Source organism: Alnus glutinosa, chromosome 7, assembly GCF_958979055.1.
Source record: "Alnus glutinosa chromosome 7, dhAlnGlut1.1, whole genome shotgun sequence".
NCBI lineage: Eukaryota > Viridiplantae > Streptophyta > Magnoliopsida > Fagales > Betulaceae > Alnus > Alnus glutinosa.
In genome coordinates, this window is record NC_084892.1 from 10,828,374 (window position 1) to 10,850,487 (window position 22,114).

The window sequence follows — 22,114 nt, forward strand, 5'->3', positions numbered from 1 at the left end:
ATGTACCCTCTCTTTAGTGAGTCGGGTGAAGCTCTTTGACACCGAGGTGCGGGTAAATTCCTGCTTGCTACAACTTGCCCTATTCATTTCGGCCCTTTCATAAATATATATTATTATTAATATTGTGAGAAATAAATGTATGTAGGCTATAAATAAACCAGTTCATCCGACAACCCGCCAGATACCCGTCGGTAAAACCCAACCCAAGCTAGAGCTCGTTGCTGTAGAAACCCGCTTATTATAGTAGAAACTCGCTTGATTAATAAGTGATACATATCCGACTCGCTCAACAGAACTCGATAGGGGCTCGCGAGCCTAGCTCGTATAAGGCTCGAACAACCCACTCGCCCGACTCGTTTAGAGCTCACGAGCGTAGCTCGTATAAAGCTCGACCCGACTCGCTCGCTTGACTCGTTAGCTCGATCATATATATAAACAATTAGATTTAAAGGATTATATATATATATATATATATATATATATATATATATATATATATATATATATATATATATGATTTGGTCTGAATGACTCTCCTTGTGAGAGTTACATCCATTATATAGAGATTGTCACACATTACAAGGCTGGAAATCAGCCATTACAAATGAAAGAATAAAGCTATACAAGGTAAGAATAAAGCCTACCAAATTATACAATATATACTTCTAAATATAGATTGGACTAAATAAGGTAGCACAAATCTAGCACAAATCGAGCCTTCAAATCTGCTAACATCCCCCCTCAAATTGATGTTTGGCGATCGCGAAGCATCAATTTGTCAATCAAGAACTAATGGCGAGGACGAGAGAAAGCCTTGGTGAAAACATCAACGGTTTGGTGTTCAATGGAAATGTGGGGAAGAGTAATCTCCTGACGAGCAAAGGCTTCACGAATGGAATGACAATCCACTTCAACATGTTTGGTGTGCTCATGAAAATCGGGATTGGCAGCAATCTGAATAGCACTAGTATTATCAGCATGAAGAGGAGTAGGAGTAAGCTGCGAAACACTAAATTCGCCTAACAACCCTTGAAGCCATACAATTTCAGAATAGGCGGACAACATAGCCTGATATTCAGACTCGATGGATGACTTCGAGACACGAGGCTACTTCTTACTCTTCCAAGAAATGAGAGCATCGCCAAGAAACATACACTAACCAATAACAGAACGACGTGTATCCGCACAACCAGCCTAGTCGGCATCACTAAAATCCTCCAACTGTTAAGAATTCCCGGAAGGGAAAAACAAGCCGCGACTAGATGTCCCTTTGAGATATCAAAGAAGACGACAGACAGCGGTGAAGTGTGTTTGGCATGGAGCCTGCATAAACTGACTAACTGGCTGAATAGCAAGCGAGATATCAGGTCGAGTAATAGTCAAATAATTCAAACTGCCCACCAGTTGCCGATACATCGAAGGATCAGATAAGAGATCACCATCCGCCTGATGCAACTTCAAATTGACCTTCATAGGTGTAAGAACTGAATTACTGTCTTGAAAGCCGGCTAAAGAAAGAAGTTCTTGGGTATGCCTATGCTGATATAAGAGCATGCCATTCGAACAAGGTTGAACCTCAAGTCCAAGGAAATTGTGACGTCCGAGACATTTTGTAGTAATTAAAATACAATATTTAGGTAAATAATTGATAGAAGTTAAGTTAATGTTATTAAAAATGCAAAGAAAATAGAAAATAGAAAATAATAGAAAATAAATAAACAAAAAAAGAAAAAAATAATAATAATAAGAAGCGTGAAGGGTCGTACGGCCCTTCATTTGAAGCAGGTGGGGCGCACACCTGCGCCCCACATGTGATGCGCCCCGTTTTGGGGCGCATCCAAAAGAAAAGAGAAGGGCCACGCGGCCCTTCTCATAATAAATATATATATATATATATATATAAAGAAGGTGAGACGCCAGTGCGGATCTACGTTTTGACCAATTGTTTTGAGGTAAATTGCTAAATTCATATTTTTGAGTTTTTGGGTAAAATCTCATAAAATGTGAGTTTAATCCTATTAATTATTCTTTAGGTATCTACTAGGAGGTTGCTTGAGACTACCCAAACCTTGGATTTTAGTTTGGTGAACTTTGGGTAAGATTTCTATAACCCTAACTTTTGGGTATAATTATTTAACTAGTGTTTTATGTGATTAACCCTAAGTACTGAATACCCATGGGTTAATATTATTGCGGTTAGATTAACATTTTTAAATTATGAGTATGTGTTTAGAAACCCTAGAATATTATGGGTAATTTATGACATAGCCTTTGAGTGATTCAAAGTGCTACTCAGTGCAATTAATAAAAATGAAGCTAAATTAGTGCATTATATTGTGTTTTAGTGGCGCTTTGCGAGTTGAACTTAGAGTCGTCGGAATTGGTGTGTGAACGGCCTAAGGTGAGTATTCTACTCACTGAGGAACCTTAGGAACTTAGATTTACATTTTTGGTACTTGGTTGTTTATGATTATGGAATTTGTTAATAAAATTGTTTGTGATTGAGTTGCGATATATTGGATTGTAAATTGTATGGATAAATGGATGTTGATGAATCTTGGTTGTATTTATGATTATGGAATTTGTTGATAAAATTGTTTGTGATTGAGTTGGAATATATTGGATTGTAAATTGTATGGATAAATGGATGTTGATGAATCTTAGTTGTTTATGATTATAGAATTTGTTGATAAAATTCTTTGTGATTGAGTTGGGATATAATGAATTGTAGATTGTACGGATAAATGGATGTGGATAAATCTTGGTTGTATATGGTTGCGGAATTTTGATGGAGATATGTATTGATAAATGAGTTGTGAAGTGTTAAATTAAGAATTATGTTGAGATGGTTTAAATTGATATGTGTGAATTATTAGGGATTGAATAACATGATGTTGAATACACACACACACACACGCACACACACACACACACACATATATATATATATATATATATATATATGTGGTGGAATTGTGGATGTGTGTAGATGGAAAAAATTGTTTGGACATACATGTGTAACAATAGGAGTATGATGTGGTAATTTGGATTAATGAGAACTTGTAGTTGACAGATGGTAAGTCCAATGTTGTGGTATCTGGCATAGTGGTAGGTTAAAGGGTAGTAGCTCTTGGCTGAGATGTGTAGTAAGCCTAGCATTGAAGTGCTAGTACACGTGAGATGTGTGTCCTGCGGGATGTAGCTTTATGGGCGGTGTTGTCGGTAAGTCTAGCATTGAAATGCTAGCACTTGTGAGATGTGTGGTAAGCCTAGTATTGAAGTACTAGCACACGTAAGATGTGTGCCCTGCGGGTCGTAACTTTACGGGGGTGTTATGGTAAGCCTAGCATTGAAGTGCTAGCACTCATGAGATGTGTGGAATATTGTTCATAGTATGCGTGGAATATGGTTAGTAGAAACCATGATAATATATAAATGTGATGAACAGCGTGACTTGTACTCAATAATGTGTTGTTGTGTGAACTTAATGATTTGTGAATAACGCTGTTGAACCCTGCATGCAATTATGTTTGAGTATATTGTATACTTAGTGAATTTTATATTACTGAGGCCATGGCACTTCTTATTGAGGCGGTGAACTCACACTTTCACCTATACGGATGTGGCTACCACCACAACCATATAGATGGAGCTTCTTTGGATGCAGGTACAGATGATGCGGAGGATGACTCTGTTGCACACTATATGGAGTACTACGACTAAGCACGTCACTTGAGTCGTAGATGTGTCGGACTCGGATAGTCCCTTATGTGTATTTTGTATATGGCTAGTGTGACTTATAACACGTAGATGTAGCCATTCTTTTGTATGTATAACATATGCTTAAGCCTTAAACAGATAGACATTAATTGGCTCTTTTGTGTAATGAACAATTCACAATTATGAAGTTGACTTCCGCAGTTAGATTTTATATTCCGTTGCATATATTATGTAACTCTGATATATCAGGTACATGTTGTGGAATGTGTACTATGTGTTGGCTTGTGACATGTAATCATGCCACTATGATGACTCATTTGTAAGTTTTCAAAAAAAAAAAAAAAAGGGTCGTCACAAAAATACTACAGGGGACCAAGATCTTTCATATGAAACGATGAAACGAAGATTTGAGGCGTTGTTGGAGTTGCTCAATTAACTGGAGATTAGATTCTGTAATCGCAATATCATCGACATACACAAGAAGGATAACAATCCCAAGGGCAGTCTTGCTAAAGAATATAGAGGAGTCATACTGACTCTGAGTAAACGTGAAATCTAGTAGAGTAGTACGAAACTTTTCAAACTAGGCCTGGGGTGCCTGCTTCAAACCATACAGAGACCGCTTCAAGCGACAAACCTCAACAGAAGAGGTTGGAAACAAGCCAAGAGGAGTAGACATAAATATTTCTTCCTTTGGATCACCATGTAAAAATGCATTCTTCACATCCATCTGGCGAAGCGACCAACCTTTCAAAAGAGCAATGGCCATAACAGTGCGGACGATAGTCATTTTGGCCACCGGAGCGAATGTTTCCTCATAATCAAGCCCATACTCCTGCCAATTCCTAAGTGCCACTAGACGAGCTTTATGTCTGTCGACAGAGCCATCAGCTTGTAGCTTGATAGGGTAGACCTATTTGCACCCAATAAGCTTAACTCCAGCAGGACAAGGGACTACTGCATAGCTTGGTGCCAACACTCTTTAGTAGAAGCATGAGAATAAGACTTAGGCACAGAAGTAGTATAAAGGGTAGCATGAAGAGCAGAAGAAAAACCATACCAATCTGGGGGCTGGGAAACCCTAGTAGACCGGCAGGGCGCTTGAACAACAGGATCAAGTGGCGGTTCAAAGGAAGGAAGAGGCAGTGGGCGACTTCGCTGATACACAAGACCTGGCTTAAAACGAGAAGGAGTACTAGACACGTCATCAAAAGGAGGAAGAAAAATAGATGAAGACACAGGATTAGGACAGGGCAGAAAGAAATATTGATTTAAAAAAGAAAATCACATTGCGAGAAATACGAAGTTTGTTAGCATCCGCATCATAACACAAAAACCCTTTTATGAGAATTACTATAACCAAGAAAAGCACACTGAATAGATTGCCCAGCAAGGTTGTGACGTTCAATGGGAGGTAAGTGAACAAAACAAATGCAACCAAAAACACGCAGAGAATTATAATCAAAAGGAATACCAAACAAACGAGAATATGGAAATCAAGATGCAAAGTAGGAGAAGGCAGAAGATTAATTAAATAGACAGTCGTAGATAAGGCTTCTACCCAAAATCTAGAAAAAACAAAAGATTCAAGCATCAATGTACGAACAGCATGCATCTAAAAGATGATTGAAAAATTGAGATTGACTTCTAAGTGTGTGTGTGCACAAAGTGTTAACAAAATAATAACAGTGCGGAAATTAAATAACACAAGAATTTTTTTTAACGAAGTGAAAAACTCAATATGAGAAAAACCACTTTGGGGTAGCCAAACCCAGGATATCCACTATTCAGAAGACAAGACTAGATACAAAGTAGTAGCACTCACATACCCCTGATGCAATGGTCGTACCTTACTCTTTAACGTGTAACCCAACACAAACGCCTCCCAACCAGGTCTCCTACCTGAAGGGGTCTTCAATAGAATCCTTTACTTTAGGGCCAACCCCTAAGATAGACTTCAGATTAAGCGCAGCAACAGCACACACAGTAATGGCTTCAGAGAGATCAACTCAGCTCAATAATCTCACAATATAGCTCTCTAAGCACTAATGGAATTCAATACCAAATTCTTGCTGTTCTCAAGCCTGGGGACCTCTATTTATAGGCTGGCGGCTCAAATGAGCGTCTGGCTTGATAAAAAATAGGTGTCGTCCGGACGGTAGTCATGGGCCGTCCGGACGGACAACTGTGCGATCAATTGTTTCCTGAAATGAGCCGCGTCCGAACGGTGGTGCCCTGTCGTCCAGACCGTCGCACGTCCTTGCAAGTAATTTCCATATAGAGGCTTCGCGCGTCTGGACCAGGAGGATGGTCGTTCGGACGGCTGATTTGATGCACGTAATTTCCATATCTGATGCTCGCGCGTCCGGACCATGATGACTGGCATTCGGACGTCTGGATTTGAATTGCAATACTTGCCTTATGGATGAGCGCGTCCAGACGAAAATCCACGTCGTCCGGACGGTGGCAGCAATCTTCCCATATCTATTTTTTGGAAAGAAATCTTGAAGCTTGATCGAACACTGAGAGTCGTCCGGACGGGCTGCTGAATCGCCCGGACGGATGCAAGCTGGAGCAGCTCGAAGCTTCTCAACACAGAGGAAGGTCCGGACGGGAATCCACGTTGTCCGGACGAATGATGCAATCCCAGTTAAAAAGCATCTTTACAAAGAAGTGATTTTGTCCAATAGAATGTGGCCAATTATAAACTAACAATGATGATTCTTACGCTCGGCGACGCCTTTCTGTTGAGGAGTGTAAGGACACGAACGCTGAGAGAGAATACCTTTCTATTGAAGAAAAGATTGAAAAGCATGTGACATGTATTCTCCCCCAGAATCTGAGTGTCAGATCTTAACACAAGTAGAAAATTGGGTTTCTACATTGGCAACAAAAGTTTGGAAGATTGAGAACCCATCAGCTTTAGAACGAAGAAAATAGACCCACGTGAAACGACTATAATCATCAATAAATGTCACAAAATACCTGTATTGAGCATGAGAATAACAAGACTTTTACCCCAAACATCAGAATGAATAATTTCAAAATAGGTAGAAGCACGACTTCCCTGCAAAGGAAAAGGTAAAGATTTGCTTTTGCCAAGTTTACAAGGACCACAATAAAATGACAATGAAGAAAACTCATTTGTTTTATTCAAATAACAATGTTTCATAAGATGTGTCAAAATTACAGAGTTGGGATGACCCAATTTCTTATGCCGCAATTGGCTATTATTATTTGCAATAGCAGAACAACCAATAGAAAGTGAACAAGGAATGGAAAATGACTGAAGAGGAAAAAGGCGTTCCACTTTAGGCCCCTTCACTATCTATTGTCCCGACACCTAATCCTGCACAAAACAACCAAAATTATCAAAATGAATATAACAATTTTCTTCTACTAATTGTCCAACCGAAATGAGATTGGCAGATAAATCAAGAGACATAAAAACATTAGTAAAGGACGATCCCAAACTTCCAACTGTGCTACCATCGGCGATCTGAATATGTTGCTTACCATCATACTTACAAACATAATGTAAAGCTGTCAGACTACCAGTCATGTAATTGGAAGCCGCAAAGTTAATTAACCACGGAGAAGTAAGAAGATGTTTCTTACCTTAGGGACCAAGAGCAAAAATGGCTGAAATAATCATCTGTTGAAACTGCTCGGGAGTAATGTTGGAAGAAGAAACCTGAACAACGAGCTGTGTGGAAGATGAAGGCACAAAAGTGGACTGAACAACAGTATGAAAAGCAGGAACGGATCGATTCTGAGGACGTACTAGACAATCCCTAATGATATGACCCACCTTCTTGCAATAATTGCAGAATTTCTTCTTGTAATGTTTTGCAATGTGTTGAATTTCCTTGCAATTATAACACTGTGGCAGAGATTTGGATCGTCCTCTGCCTTGAGCCACGTAGGCCATATTAACCATCTCAGAACCACCAGCATCTTGAGCAAGGCCAAGCTATGAGGCAAGAAGTTGTTCTTCACGCAAGAGTTCACCCAAGCAAACTTCCAAAGATGGGACAGGTGTGCGATTAATTAACCCAGGACGTGCACTTTCAAATTTAGGTCAGAGCTTCATCAAGAATTGATCCCGCTGGCTTTCAGAGTGAATCGCTTGTAGTGCTACTATGGCTTCTTTGGGAACCTGAGAATGCACCAATCTAGAATAATCATTCCATAAATTAATGAAACCAGAATAAAATTTCTCAATAGAAAGATTCCCCTAATGATGGTTTCCGATGTCGAGCTCCAATTGAAACTTTCGTGCAGAAATATCTTAATAATAAATTCGCCGAAGGTAATCCCACATCGTCTTAGCAGTAGTGAACCCACGAAGATTGTTGAGCATATGAGGTTCAACAGAGCTGAGTAGCCAAGAAGCAATTTTGGCATCCCAACTTTACCAAGAATTAAGTTCCTTGGAATCAGTTGGAGCCGTAGAAGACCCATCCAAATGACCCCATAATTCCTTCCCCTTCACAAACATCCAGAGCTGGAATTCCCAACTGGCTTAATTCTTGCCATTAAGGCGAACAATATAATTTTCTCCTAACATAATAACCACCAAAAATTGACAGAAGAAACACCACCCAAATGCCCACAGCCCAAATCACTACAACCCAAATTACAATAGGTGCAAAATAAAACTTAGGAGCAATAAAACCCAACAGCAATAAAACTCAATAACCATAGCCCAACAACAACCACGCAAGACCCAATAGCCAAATTGAACAATACCAAAAAAAAAAAAAAAAATCACAGCACCGAAATTATAATATGGAAAAAATAGAACCTGATACCAAAAATTCTCCAAGATTGCACAAGATCGGATGACAACCCAAAGAGTTCGGCTTCACCACACCACGCACAAAACTCATGCAGGCCAAACCCACGTGAAGAGAAAACCATGCACTACACACAAGACTCGTGCAAATCAAAACCATAGTCACCGCACCGCACCAGGGACCAAAGAATCACGATGCATCGCAAATCACCCAAGAACAAGAAACTTCAACCGATCTGCCGAGAAACCAAGAGAATCACTAGAACTAGTCGACCAAACACCAACCCAACAACAGCCGATCAAACACCACTGGGAAATAAATAAATAAATAAAAAATAAAAAATTCTAAGAAACACTACGGCCAACACCTAGAAAAATACTCGGAAAAAAAAAATAAAAAAATAAAATAAAAAAAAATAAAAAAATCACCCAAGCAGAGAGAATTGGGGCTAAGATACTATGTCAAAATAAGGATTTGGTCTGAATGACTCTCCTTCTAAGAGTTACTTCCATTATATAAAGACTGTTGCACATTACAAGGCTGGAAATCAGCCATTATAAAGGAAAGAATAAAGCTATACAAGGTAAGAATAAAGCCTACCAAATTATACAATATATACTTCTAAATATAGATTGGACAAAAAAAGGTAGCACAAATCTAGCAAAAATCGAGCCTTCAAACTGCTAACAATATATAGATATATATAAGATTACTTAATATTTATAGTTATATTACCCTGCTTAATCAATATATAATTATCATATGAATAATGAATATGACCATATGATCTAAGTATTAATGTATTATTATTAGTATTAGTATATTCGATAATTATGAATGATTAGATCATATGATCCAAAATAAGATCATATGAATTGTGATTTCATATGATCATATGATAATACTTGGCTCATATAATTTCATCTAAGTATTATCATTAGGTACTTATGAGTTAGGATAAATATGATACATAATTATCATTCTTATTTATTATAGATAATCCTATATCATATGTATGAATTAATATGTAATAATGATAATCTGATTCATATATTCTCAAATTAAGTGATTAGCGTTGAAGTTAACAATGCATTTGTTATAATTACAAATTAATTATTATCATAATATAGGATCCAAGTATTATCGTTAAATACTTTGGAATCGTTGGATCACATGATCTAAAATCTAAGATCATATGAATTGTTGAATCATATGATAATACTTAGACCATATGATCTCAAATTTACTAACTTAGTTAATATATAGTAAATTAATATTATTAAGTTAATAAGTAAATTAAATGAAGTAAATCGCAAGAAATTAATTCCATGTACAGTTGCAGTCAATTTAGTGAATTTTCAATATGAACATCGCATGAAAATTTCAACTGCATAATGATTTTTTTCTTCTAGGCATAACGCATTTACAAGCTTACAACACACGTGGATAAAGGCTGAAAAGTGAGATCTGAGAAGCATGGCGTGTAACGACCCGCACTTTTACAAAAAGGTGTAAGTGAAAATTTCGATTTCCACGTATTATTATGAAATCAACAACGACGTCATCAGAGTATAAATTGACAGCGGAATATAATTTTTCTTTCTTTACAATGACACATTAGATCTGACAGAATAACTTCATTATATAAATTAATAACCTTTGTTCTAATAATATAAATACATCTCAATAATAACATACGTGCCACAAGCGGCACTTAATAAAGTATTAGCAATAACAAAATATCATAGCATCAAAGAGACATATAAAAAGAGTCTGACATATGTACATGAAAGGATAAACTAAGCAGGGTAGTCCATCACATCCAAGAGACCACAACACAGGAGGCAACCTAGCCTTAAAGGACTGCTACCCAGATCCATCTAAGCATCTAGATAGTCCTGATATTCTTCATCCTCAAATCTTGTATTAATAAATAATACAGATAGAAACAATAATGCAAAAATACCTAAGTGAGTCAGCTGTTTCCAATAATATGATGAATGCTGATTTATTTATGAAATGCAACACAATGTAAAATAGATTATATGTATATGCAATTTTATGGCCAATGGTAGCTAATCATAGTCATAGACTGAATATAAATATAATCATAAAGAAGTGATATGATAGTTTTATATGCAAAGTCTTAATTATATCTTTTCAAGCACTCCTCTCGTAATGGATCTTACGATTCGTATTAGCGCGTTGATTGGGATCCTACGGTCCCCCTTTTACGTTGCTTGGATCCTATAATCCCCTGGAGCCTACGGTCCAATGTCACCTCACCAAGTTTTAGTAATCTTTTACTAGAATCCTACGGTTCCAGCATAACTGAAATCCTACGGTTTTAGTGGCTTGTTTATTATTCTTTTACTGGAATCCTATGGTTCCAGCGTAACTGAAATCCTACGGTTTCAGTGGCTTATTAACCAGTTTAATTAAAACAGTAAAATATGCAAATTCACATGCACAACCAAACAAATAAGGCAGTAAACACCACATTAAGGAAAAGTCCACCAGCATCACCCTCAGTAAGTATAAAGATACTTACATCCTTCTGCTTCCAAAAGGATTTCCACACAATTGATGACAAAAGCTTCTAGAGAAAGGGCTAAAACGTAGCACACGAAACAAAGAATTTTTTTGTTTTCCTTTCAAAAGAGATGCAACCCGTGAGAGCAACAAAACGTTTCTTCTCTGTGTTTTCTTCATTCTTTTCCCTTTTGTCAACATCATAAACCAAACACACAGGAAATACACTGCAATACCATTCAATACACACAATAGTGAATTAATATAATTCACTAACAATATATTTTAATCCTATTCTCATTTCTGATTTCTTAATCCTATTATCATTTTGACAGAGTAACGGCATATAAAATCCTTCAATTATAATGCCACATATTTTATTTGGGCATTATAATTGCGTTTATAACTAAATTACCAAAATATCCTTGTTCATAAATATTATTAAAATACCCTTTTCATAATAATTGCCAAAATACATTTTTCATAGTAATTACTTTTTACTCGGGCATTACAACGGCATGATTCATATTTTAATCACTTCGTTTTGAAAACCTTATTTTAAAACATAATTTATAAAATCAAAGGATAAGAATCTTTATTCAAAATATCTTGTTAAGATATTTTGTAAAATATCTCAAAATATCTTCTAGGATATTTTGTAAAATATCTCAAAAGATAATATTTTGTAAAACTTACATTTAATCTTAAAACCATTTCAAAGAAATATTTTATAACTAAAACAATACTCTTTTTCTTTTCTTATTCCATTCCACCTCTAATCTTCTCCTTAACACATATTCTTTTCTTTTCTTTCTAAGATCAATATAAAGAGAGTGAAAGAGCTTACCTAAGACGGCCGATCTGAAATATTAGAGAGGAGAGAAAGAACTAAGATAGAGAGGATCCTTTTCCATCTACGTGAGAGAGGATAAGACTTTCTTCTTCTTTGATGCAACTCCAATATAAAGAGGACTAGAGGAAGAGCAAGAGAGCTGCTTCATTTCTCCTGATGTAACCAAACCAAAATAGAAGAAGAGAGTGTTTACAAAATAAGAGAGAAGCCGAGAGGGAGATATGAGAATTGTATGAGGGAGGGGCTCCTTTTATAGTGGAATAAAGGGCCAAGAATGATCCACCATGATCTCATCCAAAGGCTAGAATCCAACTTGGAGAGCAAGTTTGCTAAAGGATGAGTTGTCCTTGATGAGTCATGCATGTGATGATGAGAAAGAGAAGAAAGAAGATGATTAAACATGAAAGGGAAATGAAGTTATACGTGAAGGGGGTTGCACCTTGATGATTCACCTTATCTCAAGGAATATTAATCATTGCACCATGACTCATCACAAGAGAAGATAAGAGGAAAAAGGAAGAGAGTTATGTGTTGTTAAGAATCCAAGAAAGAAAGGAGAGAAGAAACCGTATGTGATTTACCCAAAGCAATCACAAATATCTCCTATCTTAATGTATGACTCATCATAAAGGAATCTTAGTAATCATTAGCTTGGTGACTCATCCTATCTAAAAGGAATAATAATCAATAGGCTGGCAATTTTGACACGACCCGATAATCCGACACGAACACGACACAAAATTAGCGGGTTTGGGTCTACATTAAACGGGTTTGTGTCATAAACGGGTCGACCCGTTTAACTCAGCTTGACTGGTCAGGTGGTGGGTCACCCGTGGGTGACCCGCTAGACACGATTAAGTTATTAACCTTTTTTTCTTTTTCTTTTTTTTTAATAAAAAAGGGGGGAAATAGAAAACACAATTTATGATTTTCTCATTTTCTGTTTTAGTCTATTCCCTCGAAAACACAAAGTGACAAACACTGTAAACACTAAACACAGAAAAGTTCAAAAATCAAAACCCTAACTTTTTCCCAAAAGTTCTTTTTTTCCTTCAGCTGCCGCCCGTGGTTTTGCTGCACAAACTTCCCATGGCTCTCCCAATCTATATATAAGGGACATCCCCTCTATCATTTGCTTCATCATCAAGCACATATATCCTTCTTGGATCATCAGTTTTGTTAGTCACACAAGGTTAATTTGTTGAATTCGTTGTTTTCAAGTTGAAGAGCAAATTAAGAAGCGAGTTGTGAAGAGTATATAGAAGATGAGTCAAACAAGCATAGCCGTTTTGGCAGCCAGTGTTGGAGTTGTGGAGGCCATGAAAGACCAGCTGGGGATCTGCAGGTGGAATCATGTCATCAGATCAACGCAGCAAAATGCCAAGAACCATCTCAGGTCCATGTCTCAGGCCAAGAGCCTTTCTCCTTCAACTTCTGCAATGGTTCTGAGCAAAGCAAGAGAGGAGAAACTGAGGCAGTCAGAGGAGACTTTGAGGACGGTCATGTGCTTGAGCTGTTGGAGTCCCAAGACTCCCAATTGAATTGAGGCACAAGTCATCCAATCTTCGTTTTTTAGTCTTGGAGGAATGACGGATTAGTAGTAGAAATTTGAGTTTCCAGAGTTGTAGGGAAAAGATTATTATTATTTTTTATTTTTTATTTTTTTTTAAAAAAATCACTTTTAATCTAAACGGGTCGTGTCGGGTGACCCGTGAAATTATTGTGTTCATGTTGTGTCTTTAGCCTCGACCTGTTAACATAAACGGGTCATGTACGATGTCTAGGCTAAACGGGTCACAGGTCTTAACGGGTCGTGCTGGGTGACCCGTTTTGCCAGCCCTAATAATCGACATTCACCAAAATATCTCATATCTTAAGTTTTGATCTAAGGATAGAGATAGATACTTGTGCATCAAGTTTGGATCAATGTTTGAGGATTTGCACATGGGTAGATGACTCATTTATTTCCGAAGGAATATAATAATAATTACTCATCAAGATATTTTCTAACCTTAACCAACTAGAATTGATTTCAAACTAAATATAATAATTCTCTAACCAAATTCCTTTGAGATTAAGTATTGATGGCTAGGATTGATCAAGAACTCGTCTAAGGTCAAGAATATGTAAAGGTGTGCCATGACTCATCAAAAGAAATGATGAGAATTGATAAAAATCAGAAAAACAAGTGTTCGGACGAGATTCTGCAATTCTGCAGAATGTCGCTCGATCGATTGATTATGTCGCTAGATCAACAATGTCTATTGATATAAAATCGCTCGATTGATTATTATGTCGATTGATCGATTCTAATTGCTAAAACGTCGCTCGATCAATTCTATAATCACTCGATCGACTTTGACTTAAATTTGATTTCCAAATCCGTTTCAACTCTCATACACTATTTAATCACTTAAATATTTATACCTAAATGGATGAATATTTATTCCATATATATATATATATATATATATATATATATATATATATATATATATATATATATATATATATATATATATTATTCTTATTATTAGACCTTAAATCATATTTTAAGATATTTTATTTAATATCTTAAAATATAAGGTATCACATAGTGCATGCGTTTAAGTTTTAACATTTCCTAGCAACATTATTGGCCATTCAATTTATTTGCTTTAGTTTGTAGCTGTTGGATTTTAAATATGGATTACAACTGTATGGCATAGAGATGTGAGAGTTATATGGTGTTCTGCATAACTCCATGAGCTTAGTAATCCAACAACTTGAAATGATTGAAAATTTTCAAAATCCTAATCAATGGTCAAGATCAATGCTACTGCAGACATGCCTCCGGTTTCACAAAAAATGGACTGGAGGATATTTTTGAAGTTGGTATTTTTTACGCGTGTTACAGCCTACAACCACGTCCTGCGTTGATTTTCGAAAACCTCTTCAATGCTCGTCAACTCCCACAGGACACAATCCTTTAGCCTCCTTTAGGTCTAGCCGTTTAGGGGCTTTTCTATTTTCTTTTCACTGAGATTTCATATCAGAGACTTTCAGCCTTGAGAGTTGAGAGTTGAGAACGCTTTAGGGTTCCATCACTTCTGTGAATCGTGATGAAATCCAATGGCCTGCCACACGATCTGCTACTTTTTTATCATCTGATTCGTTCATTGTGAGGCATGACGAAGATGACGCCAAGGAGGGAAGCTTGAGAAGATAAAATATCTACAACTGCAAGTCTATAATGATGGAAGGGGAGGTCTAATGAGAAAAATTTAATGTTCCATTAAATGCTTTGTCTGCCATTTCACCTATCAATTTGAACCACTAGTTCCCATCCAACCATTGGATTGTTTGGATCCAACAGTTGGAGGTTGGCCTTGTCACCATTGGTGCGATTTAGGTCGTTCGATGGGTATTCTCCTACCCAATTTCCAACTAGGCCTCTTCACTCGTTCTCTTTTTTTTTTTTTTTTTTTTTCAGCTTCTCTATGTTGTACCTCCATTTTTGTCACTCAATTCAAGAGCTTTGCGTGATATCTTGATGTGTTTACAATATTTTGATATGATATTCATGCCTCCTAAGGCTTCCACGAAAGATTTTCCACTAGTTCTACTCCAGTATTGAGGAATTGAAAAAAGATAAATACTAGAGTATGGGAGGCCAAGACCGAGGCCTTTTCATGTGTTTCGGACCTTCGGTGTTTTACAAAATCTTAACCCCCTCGGCCCTGCCATAATACTTCGAGTTTATGACCTAGGCACATCGAGTGTTAAAGTGTGAAGATTTTGTATCTCTAATCTCTTCTCTTTTATCCTTATGAGTTTTGGTTTTGTTTTGTGTTCGTGTTCCCTTCCTAATGTTTTATTTCCCTCAGAGGGTACACGTATAGGCTCAGACTACTCTATAGGACAAGAATCATACTCATCCTGTTTGTTTCCTCTGCAACTCTGCCTTTATGCTTTACATGTTACTAGTTACTATTCTTTATGTTCTTTATAAATTTACAATCATTTCTTAGTTCACATGTTAGTTTGTTTTAAGATTATTAGTGTTTATAGTCTCACAGTTAAAGATTACCAATGTTTATAATATGGTTTTTTTTATTATTAAAAAAATTATTATGTAATAATCACACATTGCCTGTAATCTGCCATTTTCTTATAATCTCTAATCTGTTCAAAACTTGATATTGGCAAAGTATTGATTGTATTGTGTTTGTTATATAATTTATAATTATGTTATATATTGATTTGTTTGCATCAAGGAAATACATTGCTAATGCTATGTTGTATTTTGTTATGGAACATTCCTGCAACTATTTATTTTGGTAAGTTATATTACGTTATACAGTGTTATATTATTACTTATTTTGTAATTTTAATTATCAATGTTCTTCTGAGTAACTAACATTACACATATGGCATAATAGTTGCTTCAAAGGGCTCAAATATCTTCATTTAGCCAACATTCTTTTTCGGGACTTGATAGTCATTGCTATTTGCTATCTTATAAGGTATTTGCCTCATTAATTAGTGTAATTGTGTAACTATTTTTGTTTTAATTGTGTTTTCTGCCATGTTGTGTTTGTATGTTTGTTCCTTGTTTAAGTTGTTTGTTAAAAATTAGTCATGTTCTATGCTACTTAAAAATATGTCATGTTAGAATCTGAGTTATGTTAAATTAATATACTAGTTTGTTTACTTAGAACCCATTCTTTATTATTTTTAGAATTTAAGTATAGTTATGGAAAAACTGATATTGTATGTACAAATTTTGAATTTATGTTTGTTAAAAATATGCTATATTGAGTTTTTTTGTTAGATGGATGTAAGTATTTTTGTTTTAGTTGTGTTTTCTGCCATGTTGTTTTAGTATGTTTTTCCTTGTTTAAGTTGTTTGTTAAAAATCAGCCATGTTCTATGCTACTTAAAAATCTGCCACGTTATAATCCACTATGTTAGAAGCTGATTTGTGTTAGATTAATATGCTAGTTTGTTTACTTAACTTAGAACCCATTCTTAATTGTTTTTAGAATTTATGTATAGTTAAGGAAGATACAAGTCAATCTATAGAAGTCAATCTAGCTATGTGTGGGGATGACACGATGATAACTCCTTCCCTAGAAGATGAAGCCCCAACTATGGGTCCTATTACTGATGAAGATCCTGAAAGAATGCATATGAAAAGAAACAAAGGCGGAAGACTTCGCCTGTTTGGAATGACTTTGTTATTGTAGAAGTTGGTGGAGTCAAGAAATCGCAGTTTAAGTGGTGCAAAAGGTTGTTTGCCATTTCCAGCTCAAGTTCTAGCTCTACACTTGGCAGGCATCTGGTTGCATGTCTCAAATATGTGGCTGCCAACAATAACCAAAAGTCCATTGCCCTTAATCTTGATGCGATGAGGGATCTAATTGTGTCAAATTATACTTTCAAGATCCAGAGAACTTGTTGCGCACTTGATTCTTTGCCATGATTATCCTTTTAATATAGTGGAGCATGAACAAGTTCTGTAAGTCCTTAAATCCACTTTGGAAGAAGGTTAGTCGTGCAACTATTAGGAATGACTGCTTTACTACGTACAACATTGAGAATAAGAAGTTGAAAACATTGTTGGGGAAGGGGCAGTGGACGAGGTCAACATCACCACAGATACGCGGACAAGTGCACAAAGAGTGTCATATATGGTGGTGACTTGCACTTTATGACATCTGATTGGTTCCTTCAGAAGAGAATTTTGAATTTTTGTAACGTACCACCTCCACATAGCAATGTTGTTATTGCTGACAAACTTTGAAAGTGTTTTGGTGATTAGGGCATTGAGGACAAGGTATTTACAATAACAATTGATAATGTTAAAGCAAATGATACTGCCATCATAATTCTTAAAGATGATTTCGAGTTAAGGGAAGTCTTGCCTATTGGAGGTCAATTATTTCATGTGCGATGTTGTGCTCATGTTACTAACTTGTTGGTGCAAGCAGGACTTGCTGAAATTGGAGACATAATTGATTCAGTTAGAGAGGGTATCAAGTATATTTTGGCTTCTGAGAGTTAGTTGAGAAAATTTAGTGATATTGCTAAATGGTTGCAACTCCCTTCCAAGAAATTGACTTTAGATGTCCCCACACGTTGGAATAGCACTTACATGATGTTGGCGACAGCCGTACAATTCAAAAAAGTATTTCCTAGGTACCATCAAAGTGATCAAGCTTTTCAATGGTTAGTAAGTCCTGAAGAATGGGAGAAAGTTGAGAATGTGAACCAACTTTTGTCAATTTTCAATGAGGTGATTAACATAGTATCTTGCAGTGAATACCCAACTTCAAATCTGTTTCTACTTGGGGTTTGGAGGATGAAAGAAATATTGGGTTTGAAGTGTAAGGATATAATAATGAGTACATCAGGGCAACGGTGAGTAAAATGAGTAATAAGTTTGAGAAGTGTTGGGGTAATTGCAATTTATTGATGGCACTAGCAGCTGTGCTGGATCCGAGATACAAAATGAATTTGATAAATTTTTGTTTCCCTCTAATTAACCTAGAGCCTAAAGCTTCTATGAACATTGATAATGTCTAATCTGTTCTTCATGAGTTTTATGAGGTATATGTATCGGTTCATAATTCATCTATTTTGCAACTGCAACGAAGTGCTCAGGAAAATTTCCGTTCTACAAGTGGTTCTACTACAGTTGCTACAGTCAAAGCTCCTACTGGTTGATCAAGGTTTTTGGAACACATAAGAAATAATGACATTGTTCGACCCGCTAAAACAGTTTTGGATGTATATCATGAAGAGGACATTTACATATGTGAAGAGGATGTCAATAAAGAAGACATAGATACTGAGTTTGAGGCTTTGGCATGGTAGAAATTTAATGCCTTGAAGTATCGTATCTTGTCTAAGATGGCGTGAGATATTTTAGCTGTTCCAATCACTATAGTAGCATCGGAATCATCGTTCAGTGTTGGTGGTAGAGTCATTAATCCTCACCAAGCGACATTATCCACCAAAACATTAGAAATGATCTTGTGTGGGCATGATTGGGCAAGGGCATTACATGAACTCAGAAAAAACTCTGTAATAGATGAAGATGAAGCTATAAGTGAGACTTTTATGCACATTTTTATTATGTGTTAATTATTTCTTTTAAGGCACTATAGTAAGTTGTTAACTTTTTTCTCTTTATTTTTGTAGAAAGTGGTTGAAGTAGACTTACTGACACTATCATGACTCAAGAAGTTCAAAGTTGTAGGGACTATATATGTAATTTGAATTTAGTATTGTATTTTGAACTGTTGTTTCATACTCCTATCTTAATTTTAGGCTTTTTGTTGGAAAATCTATGTAGTCAAGTAATTAATTTCTGAAGTTGAGGTAATCTACTTTGTTCTCTATTATACTTTTCAAACAATTTATGTGTTATTTATAAACCTCCCTTAACATATTTATCAAGGTTTTTGGAACTTTGAGTAAATAAATGCAAGGGAGTAAAAATATCTAACCATTTTTTTTAAAAAAAAGTGTATGCATGTCCTTCTCCTTAAATAAGAAAGAACTTTGGTATGATATTCTCTTTTAAGTATTGTCTTAGCTAATAAAATATATGTTGAAACTGTTGAGATGATGTTTCTTCTAAACCTGCTACCATTTCCTAATTTTTTGTGAAACATACTTGTTCACTGCAGAAAGTCACTGTTGTGTTATGTACTGAATTGCAGGAAATATATTGTGTATCCAATTTTGATTTTTGAGTGATTGAGATTGTTAAGGGTTTAGTATCCTCCGTATCTCTTGACTGTTTTAAATGCATCATGTTTTGTCTCAAGCATCAAGTTGTCTCGGTATCTCTATGAGATTGTGTTTTCGTTGAATTTAGATAGTGATTGAAAAATACATGGACTTCTAAATTTAACAGTGTGCAACAAAATATTAAATGCGGAATTTAAAGGAGACAAATATTTTGTTGACGAAGTGAAAACTCAATTAAGAGAAAAACCACTCAGGGGCAGCCAAACCCAGGATATCCACTATTCAGAAGACAAAGCTAGATACAAAGCAGTAACACTCACATACCCCTGATGCAGTGGTCGTACCTTGCTCTCTAACGTGTAACCCAACACGAACGCTTCCCAACCAGGTCTTCTACATGAAGGGGTCTTCAATGGAGTCCTTTACCTTAGGGCCAACCCCTAAGATAGACTTCACAGCTGATCAAATCACACACTTGGCAAGGCTTTAGAGGAAATATCACATCTCTAAGCTGTAGAGAATTCACCACCGAATTCTGTGTTGAAAGCATGGCTAGAGCCTCTTATTTATAGGCTTAGGAAACCAAAAATCGACTCAAAAATGGATTCTGAGACACGCGCGTCCAGACGGGAGCCAGGGACGTCCGAACGGGTCAAGTTTTTCTTGTCCGGAAAGTAATTCTGGAATTTTCTGAAGGGTCGTCCGGACGGGAAAATCATTCCGTCCGAACGCTTCTTGTGGTCGTCCGGATGGTCAGTTGACAGCACTTTTTGTCCGCTTTCCAACGACGCCAATTTCGTCCCAATCCGATATTTGAGTAAAAAGTTATGTCCAAAATACCAGAGGGCGTCCGGACGGCTTGACCGAGCGTCCGGACGGTCAACTGCAACCGCCTTTCCAAAATAGTACTGAAAGCTCCCATAACAAGGCCACGTCCGGATGGTTGCACTTCGGCTGCACGAAATTACCATAATAAGGCTTGAAGCGTCCGGACCTTGAAGGCTAATGTCCGGACGATTGAGCTGGTGCACGCAATTTCCATATATGAAGCTTGATCGTCCGCAACATGAAGACTGACGTCCGGACGGTTGAACTTGGTATGCACGTTCTTGCCTTATAGAGGACAACGTCCGGACGGGATAACACATCGTCCGGACGGTAGCAGCCGTCTTCCCATAAGTGTGTCTTGAGGCAGAAACCCTAATTCTTGTCAAACACTGAATGGCGTCCGGACGGTATAACCACGTCGTCCGGACTGATGCACTGAAACACTGGGATTTTCTCGAACTCTGAAGAGCGTCCGGACGATTTGCCATTACGTCCGGACGTATGCAATCTTGAACCGTTCGAAGCTTCTACAACACTGATGGGCGTCCGGACGGAAAGATCTCGTCTTCCGGACGGATGTTGCTAACTGATGAGCGTCCTGACGGAATACCACGTCGTCCGAACGGCTGACAGGGAACCGAAATAAATCCTTGAAAACTTCACAGAATCTTCTCGAAGAACATAGCTGAAGAGTAGACTTTGGATAAAGCAGCATCCCTGTGAAAGCAACAACATTACATAAAAGTGATTTTGTCCAACAGAATGCAGCCAACACAAAAACTAACAAACTCTCCCTTTGGCCATTCTGGGACAAAAATTACATGACCGGTTAAAAATACAATCCCGGTCTAAATCAAAACTTACTCCCCCTTTTTGTCACAAAGGGACAAAGGGTAAAACAAAGTAATGAGAAAAACCACAACTATTACTCCCCCTCAATGTCTCATAAGTACAAGGGTAAACAAAGTAATAATATCCACAAACAAAAACTTTCTAAAATCCAAAACAATAGGAGAATATAGAAAAGTATGCAAGTGGCCCAAAAGAGAGGAACATAAATCCTCCAAGTATCAAATCCCAAGACTTTTGGAAATTGAACATCCGACTTCAACAATAGTCAGTTTTCCAAAGGATGCATCTGTCAAACATTGTGCTGGGTGCCGCTGGATGTCATATTCCTAAATCAAAACCAACCAGAAATACTTCTAAAAATACCATTAGATCCTGTTAGTTCCAAAAATAATGTGGTATTCAAGACGGCTGTCAAATGGATGCCAAAGAGAAATATAAGCAATGCAGCTATTCATAAGGCATAAAAGATCAACCCAGCACACAGACAGAAAAGGATTTTCATGCACAATATCTCAAAAAAATATCCCAACAAATATTCCAATATTCTAAAAGCACAAAGACTTAAAAGAATAACGGAAGACACAATGAAGATCATGGGATGAGAAGAGATGTGCACAGAATGCCAAAATCTAGGGAGAAATCCACGAGAAAAACACACAACATGCCATGATAAATCAATAAACATGCAAAGATGTGTGTATGGCAGAAAAAGAGACGGAAGTCTTAAACCTGTAGAGATCCCATCCGGACGTGTCACTTAACCATTCGGACGGTTACTGCTAGGCAAGAC

General features: G+C 36.9%; 2 protein-coding genes across 2 annotated transcripts; one reads left to right on the top strand and one right to left on the bottom strand.

Moving 5' to 3' along the window:
- Positions 1–4,102: 4,102 nt before the first annotated feature.
- On the bottom strand, positions 4,103–7,651 carry LOC133873237 (uncharacterized). The gene is made up of 6 exons (XM_062310970.1): positions 7,348–7,651; positions 7,133–7,263; positions 6,706–6,787; positions 4,735–4,892; positions 4,358–4,633; positions 4,103–4,258 (listed from the first exon to the last, which is right to left on the bottom strand). The coding sequence occupies exons 1-6, from the start codon at positions 7,649–7,651 to the stop codon at positions 4,103–4,105; spliced, it is 1,107 nt and encodes a 368-aa protein (XP_062166954.1).
- A 5,518-nt stretch (positions 7,652–13,169) lies between these two features.
- LOC133873238 (uncharacterized) lies at positions 13,170–17,950 on the top strand. The gene is made up of 3 exons (XM_062310971.1): positions 13,170–13,403; positions 17,386–17,556; positions 17,708–17,950. Exons 1-3 carry the CDS (start codon positions 13,170–13,172, stop codon positions 17,948–17,950), a joined length of 648 nt encoding a protein of 215 aa, XP_062166955.1.
- The last annotated feature ends 4,164 nt before the right edge of the window (positions 17,951–22,114 follow it).